The sequence below is a fragment of the Phyllostomus hastatus genome, unplaced genomic scaffold (assembly GCF_019186645.2).
Source record: "Phyllostomus hastatus isolate PE091 unplaced genomic scaffold, TTU_PhHast_1.1 phas_contig_210, whole genome shotgun sequence".
In the NCBI taxonomy this organism is placed as follows: Eukaryota; Metazoa; Chordata; class Mammalia; order Chiroptera; family Phyllostomidae; genus Phyllostomus; species Phyllostomus hastatus.
In genome coordinates this window covers 32952750-32959465 of record NW_025333737.1, presented here as the reverse complement: position 1 = coordinate 32959465, position 6716 = coordinate 32952750, and the positions used below count along the sequence as shown (strand labels likewise).

The 6716-nt window shown below is 57.0% G+C and overlaps 1 protein-coding gene across 1 annotated transcript; it reads left to right on the top strand.

Moving 5' to 3' along the window:
• Positions 1 to 4356: 4356 nt before the first annotated feature.
• On the top strand, positions 4357 to 6209 carry LOC123817280 (C-C motif chemokine 4-like). Its single transcript, XM_045836885.1, has 3 exons — positions 4357 to 4704; positions 5188 to 5302; positions 5848 to 6209. The coding sequence occupies exons 1-3, from the start codon at positions 4629 to 4631 to the stop codon at positions 5933 to 5935; spliced, it is 279 nt and encodes a 92-aa protein (XP_045692841.1). The 5' UTR covers positions 4357 to 4628; the 3' UTR covers positions 5936 to 6209.
• Positions 6210 to 6716: the final 507 nt, after the last annotated feature.

The following is a 6716-nucleotide window of genomic DNA, read 5'->3' as shown; positions in this document are numbered from 1 at the left end:
AGCTGAGGGAAGGAAGAAGCTTCATGAAGACGGCTGAAGGTGTTCTCGAGCCCGTCCAACCCTGGTGAGCCGTGAAGCTTCTCTCGGGAACTTAACACCCCCTGCCGTCGCTGCCCTCCCCACTCAGCTGCCTGCCACAGAGCAGGCTGCAGTGGGGAGGAGGGGGGGTCCAAGGCTCTTTCCAGGGTAAGAAGAGTGGGGTGGGCTGGCGGGGGCCAGGGGTGGGGTAGAGGGTGGGTGCCCCGATGAACGGCCACCACCAGCTCACTGTGCCCCAGGCTCCGTCCTGAGCCCTGCACTTTGGATAATCCTGGGCTTGTTTCTTCAGTCTGCAACCCCATCTCCCCTGAGGGGCTTGGCTACTATATTGGCGAAACCAAAGGATATACCTATTCTTGATGTGCTATCATGGCAAAGTGACCGTGTGTTCCAGCTCACCTTGGATTTTCAGGCTCAGGAGTTGCTTGCAAGCAAGTCTCAGGTTCTAGGATGCCGCTTCCTTATGGCCAGTGCTCTCAGCCCCAGCGCCCGGTGGTCTCCCGACCCTCATGCAGCTCAGCACTCTCATTCTAGGCAAACACAGGGTCTCAAGATGGGCCGCCTCTGTGTCCTGCTCCTCAACAGCCTTGTGGTCTCCCTGAGGGTCTGGTGCCTTCAGAGGTCCCTCCGAGTGCATCTCAGATGGCCGGGCTGACGAAGGAAGCCTGGTCATCTTTGCACCAGGAGTCGGAAGACCCTGGGTCTTCCCACACATCCTGTGTGACTTTGATCCAGTCTTTCAACTTCTCTAGGTTTTGCTACAACAGCAAAACAGACTGGGATCAGATAAAACCTTGGACATGGATGTGCTGGTGGAAACCCCAAGCACCAGGGCCTTTGCATGGCCCGTGACTGCTGGGTTGCCAGTCCTGCGTGCGGATGACAGAGGCCGGGAGGGTGAAATGACGAAGCAGATGTGAAAGTGCCCAGAGTGGAGTTATGGGCACAGTGCCAGTGAAGGGTATGGATGGGAAAACTCCGTGTAACCCCGGGACAGGGGAAGTGAAAGGTTTCCATGGAGCAACGGGGCAGGGGAGCCTCTCGGAATGCAACGGGAGCGCCCTGAACCCATGCTGACTTCCGCTCTCGCTTCTCACAGAAGATCAAGTCCTAAAATAGTATCCCTTACCATGAAACTGCTGAGTCTATGGGCTGATGGAAGGGGGAGGCGGGGAACGATTAACTCATCGGGACTGGGGAATTACCTTTCAAACAGAGTGTGAGAATGTCCAGTTCCCCCTGACCTCACTTAGCTCAGTGGAGTTCGCATCCTGAGCCCATGTTACCCTCATACCCCCTTCCCTGAAACCTGGTGGTGTGGGCTGCCTCCGGGCACTTAGTAAACAGGTGTTTATTGAACACCTACTGTGTACACCGAGGTAGGCATAACACACGTTCTGCATCACGGAGCTCACTGGCCACTGGGGGAGGCGATGGAATAGATGAGACGTTCCAGGTGACGTGCTGGAGGCAGCTCAGGGTCTGCAGGGGCACAGAGGGACACGCAGAGGCCAGCTGGAGAAGAGGTTAGGGAAGCTTCCCTAGAGAAGATGAGTGCTTTTTTTTTTTTTTTTGCTGTGTATTCGAGAAGTGTTTGTTATCATTCTCCACTACCTATTACTTAGAAACGGCCTCATCTTAGAGGGCATTGATTTAGCTAAACACATGGGCACAAGCCCTTTGTACTCTTGCTGTTGAGCTTCACTAGTGTGAACACAACCTCACCGTTGGGACCTCCGTGAGCCAAGGGTGAAACCAAGGCCGGGAAGCAACGGTCAGACTCACGGCGTGGCTCCGTGCGGGCTCATCACCCAATCCTGGCCAGCGTCCTTCTCCTAACGCTGCAGAGCAGGCCTCTTCGAAATCCCTCCGCGGCTGGTGGTTCGGCCCAGCGCGCTCATGCGGACGGATATCTCCGTGTCGAAGGCTCCTCCCCCTTGGCACACGGTGGGACTTAAACTTGACCTGGAGCTCTCTGTCTACAGTGAGGGATGCGCTGGTGTTTTGTTCCGACCTCTGATGTGACACTTCGTTCCACCCCGTGGGATCGTTATTTCTTTTTCAAATAAGATTTCATTTATTTATTTTTTAGAGAGAGGGGAAGGGAGGGAGAAAGAGAGGGAGAGAAACAGCGATGGGTTGCCTCACTCGAGCCTCCTACTGGGGACCTGGCCTGCCACCCAGGCACGTGCCCTGACTGGGAATCGAACCGGCAACCTTTTGGTTGGTAGGCTGGTGCTCAATCCACTGAGCCACACCAGCCAGGGCTGGGATGGTTATTTCTGTCACTGTCAACACCATCACTGGAGGAAGAACTCTTTGAGGGGAGGAATGGGGTTTCATTTTTTCCTGACAAAAAGCAGATGACTTCTGCATTGGGTTGCATGCAAACGGCACTGGTAACAGAGTCTGGTGAACCCCAGGGAACACGGACACGTCCTCTGTCCCCTAGAGCCAGGTCCTCCTCCAACCAGGAGAGACCGTGAGAGATGCTGGCGCAGCGACATCAGGGACCGGAGAACACTGGGGCTGGGGACAGGGGTCTTGGTGAGACCAGAACATTGGAAGCAAGACTTGCATGAGGAAAAGGGTGAGGACAGAGGGGTGGAGGAAAGAAGCACAATTTGTATGTGTGTGTGGGGGGTGGGGGGGGCGGGGGTGGAGGCAGTAACACGAGGCAGGATGACATTGAACTGTACTTAGTGACACTAAAGTACCCCCAGGTGCCACTCTGCCCCCTTCTACCACACATCTCTACAACACCCAGGGTGCATAGTTTCCTGTTTTCACACTTTACTCTTTTTTTCTCAGGTCAGAGGCAGGTAGCCATGGGGGCGGGGTGAGCAGGTGGGGGTGAGCAGGTGAGGGTGAGCAGGTGGGTCAGAGCGGTGACGCTGCCGGTGGATAGAGATCTCAACCTGGTCATCCTAATCGCCCTCACTTGCCCACGGCAGGTACTCCCGTGTGCCTGGCCTTTGTGGGCTGCCCCGAGTCACCTTCAAGTCGGCTTCCGGTCTCAGGGCTGAGGCCTCCCCCAAAGCCGCTGCCCAGCCAGGCGGGGCTTTGTGAGAACACGAGGAATTCCCTCTCGGGGCTGGGAAACAGCCACGTGCCTGGGGTAGCGGTTTCATCCATAACACGGGTACACTCCTTGCTGGGTGTATCCAACCCCATCTTTGTAACTAGAGGGACATTCTTTATTTTCTTCTTTAAATTAAAGTTGACATTCAATATTACCGCTTATTAGTTTCAGGTGTACAGCATAATGGCAGACATATAACTGACGAAGGTAAACACGGTGAAAGGATTTAGAAGGACAAATCGGCATGGACAGAACCGTCACAGGGGCGTAGGTGCAGCCCAGGGAATGCCGTCGATGACATTGTGCCTGCTGTACATGGTGTCCGCGGGGCGCTGGACTTACTCGGGGGACCGCTTTGTACGTTACAGGTACGTGACGGAGGCACGTGCTTTATCCAGGCCTCCCAAACCTGATTCTCGCTGACTTCTCTCTCCATGTCCGTTATGGCTCCGAGGGGACGTACTGGGGCCTCTCTGTCTTTTTTTCCCTTCCGTTCCCTCCTTGTTCTAGAACAGACCGACCCAACCTCCCCCTCCTCCTGCGTTCAGCCCTAGCGAGATGGCTCTCCGTGCGAGGCCAGGCCCCTCGTGGGCAGCCGCTTGCTTCTCCCTGCGTGGTCACGTTCTACATTTGCGGCAACAGGGCGGAGAGAGAATAGATTCTAGAGTCAGGAGACTCTCACTTCCAACCTGGGCACTGCCCCTTAAGGTGGTAGCCGTGAGGTCATCAGCGGGCTCCCCTCCCGTCTGTGATCTTTATGGCCCCCCCCAGGAGAGTAATCACACCCCCACTAAAGGCGGTGGTGGGATCTGATGTTACAGTCCCAGGCAGCTAGCCCAGTGCCCGGCGCATCGTAAACATTCAATAGGTAGACTGTTGTCCAGCTGGGCCCTGCTGCACATTCAATGCTGGACTCTTCATGCCCGAGGAAACACAGAGGGCACTAAGGTCACTCAGCCCGGCAGAAGGAGGCCCAGGAACGTGACCTGCAGTCCCAGCTCCCCCTTCCTTCTCGAGGCCAGGCCTGTGGCCACCCTGGAAACAGCAGTGCGAAGCCCCCAGCTTCTGGAGGTGCCAACCGCCGACGGCAGCCCGGTTCTCGTCGGCAGGCCTCGCCGAGCAGGTGTGAACGCTCCATCCTTCCTCTCGGGCTCACCATTATCTCCTCAGTCCCGGCCACAGCCTTTGGCGAACCACTTCCCTCTTGGGTCCGGCCCCCTTCACCCTTCCTCCTCCTCCTCCTCCTTTCCACCACGATAACATCACGCTGGGAGGGATGTGATGAGCTCTTCGCTGTCAGCCAGCTTCGGTTTCCTCACGGGCACGGTGACATCACCTCCAGCCTGGAAATTCCATTGGCCTCCCGCACCCCCGCCTCTGGCCCGGTCCTCAGAGGTCCTATAAAGAGGGGATCCCAACTCAGTACCAGCACAGAACACGGTTGGGGTTCTGAAGCTTCTGGGGTCCGCACTCCCAGCTCCAAGAAAGCCTCTCCTCCACCAGGACCATGAAGCTCGGCGTCACTGCCCTCTCCCTCCTCGTGCTCGGGGCTGCCTTCTGCTGTCCCGCACTCTCCGCACCCAGTAAGTTGTGTCCTTGCCACTGTGGCTTCTAGCTAGGGCCCCGTACAGGCTTTCCAGCCGGGGCTGGTCCGACGGTGGTGGCGTCTGGGGATGGGACAAGGGGGAGCTGGGGAGGTTTTTAAGGAGCCTGCCGTTAACTGTCGTGTTTACTAGGCATGCGGTAATGTTCAAGTTCCTGTTTTCTTAAGAAACAGTAACCAGCAGGCTCGTGTGAGAAAGGGCCCGTCTCTCTGGGTGTCTTGGTTTCCCCATCCATTAAACAGAGTGAGACGCGTGCTCTGGGGCCCAGCCCAGCTCCGAGATCTTCCCTTAGGGTCCCGTATTCAGAAAATGACTCCTACTCGGGGTGGGTGGGATTGGATACAAGGAACCGTACCTGGGGATCCGGTAGCTCTCCAGAGATGCCGCTTGAATATCTGTAACTAAAAGCCAAAGGGGTAGCTCCCTGAGGGGCCTTGACCTCACCTGGGCCTTTCTTTCCAGTGGGCTCAGACCCTCCCACGGCCTGCTGCTTCTCCTACACCACGCGGCAACTTCCTCGCGACTTCGTGGTGGATTACTACGAGACCAGCAGCCTGTGCTCCCAGCCAGGTGTGGTGTAAGTACGGGGCTCGGGGCTGTGCTGGGCGGCCAGGGCGAGGGGCCCACTTTGGGCAGGGAGAGGACCCGCCAGTAGGGAGGCAGGTCTCAGGGCCGACGCCTTCCCGGAAGGCAGTAAGGAACAAGGTCACGAAGTCACCCGTTGAGTCCTGGAGGGGGCCGGGAAGGGACAAGATGCTGGGGTCCCGGGAAGGAAATGAGCCAGAGTCTGGGAAACCAGAGAGAGTCAAAAAGATCACGGGAACTGTGGGCTGACTTCTTCAGCCATGCTTAGAAACGCACACGGGGAACTTATTGCTGAGGGCACCAGGGGGATGAATGGGGAGATACGGCCATGTTGATTGTAAAACTGATTGGCTGCTGATCTGGGCAACCTTGAGGCCACGGCTAAATCCAGGTGTGGGGGGGCGGGTTACAAGGTGTCCTTTTCCAGCGCAACCCCAGGAAGGGTCCCGCCACCCACCGGGGCTGTCCGACTTAGGAACTGTGGTCGAGCAGACAAGGGCCCACGCGATGCTCATCTCTCCACTCCTTCCCCCACAGGTTCCAGACCAAACGGGGCAGACAGGTGTGCGCCAACCCCAGTGAGTCCTGGGCCCAGGACTACATTAACGACCTGGAGCTGAACTGAGCCGCCCCAGGTGTGGGGCCGGGTCTTCTCAGACGGACGCACTTTCTCCTCGCTCACCACCGCCCCCCCCAGTAGTCCCGTCCCTTCTCGTAATTTAAGCTTCCTGATGTGCTGCGTCACTGTGTTTGGTGTTGTTTCCATAATTTATGTGGGCGTTGCCGAGGGACACTCGTCCCCCGAGGGGACAGTCCATCTGCGCTGTTTCTCTGCTCTTGCGCGTGCTCGGGTGATGCGGGTGATTCTGTGTTTTCATAATAAAACTAAAACAAAAAAACGTACAGTTTGTCTGTGTTTTCCTTTGATCCGGCATGAAGGGGACTGCCTGGTTTATGAAGAGGGCCAAGAGACCATTTCCAAACGCAGTAAGAATGTGCAATTGCTGAGGGCTACCTGCTCTAAAGACAAGGTCTCACTTAACAATACTTTTGATGGGGATTTGAACACCCTTACGAAGTAGGGACTCTTACCTCCAGTTTCGCAGGCGAGGAAGCAGGGGCACGGAGGTGAGGTGACTGGCTCGGCTTGTGGGTGTGCCTGGAGAGCGCCGGGAAAGGGTGACCTGGGGGACAGCCGTGAGGCCACGGGTGTCATTTCGCGCCTCGTGCAGAGGTTGTGAACAGCAGCAGCGGCACAACACAGAGGGAGAGAGAGGGAGTTCAGAGCCGGGAAAGCCCCCCAGCCACCTCTCCCCGGCGCATCATTAGGCAAGCCAGCTCGCCTTGCTGGGCCTCAGTTTCCACACCTGTGAAATGGGGGGAGTCCTGTCCTCTCGGAAGGGCTG

What these genes read in the sequence shown, in the direction of transcription:
- LOC123817280 (XM_045836885.1), top strand. Translation starts at nt 4,629, where the DNA reads ATGAAGCTCGGCGTCACTGCCCTCTCCCTCCTCGTGCTCGGGGCTGCC. An exon ending in TCCCGCACTCTCCGCACCCA is followed by an intron (nt 4,705 to 5,187) that starts GTAAGTTGTGTC and finishes CTTTCTTTCCAG; the next exon opens with TGGGCTCAGACCCTCCCACG. An exon ending in TGCTCCCAGCCAGGTGTGGT is followed by an intron (nt 5,303 to 5,847) that starts GTAAGTACGGGG and finishes CTTCCCCCACAG; the next exon opens with GTTCCAGACCAAACGGGGCA.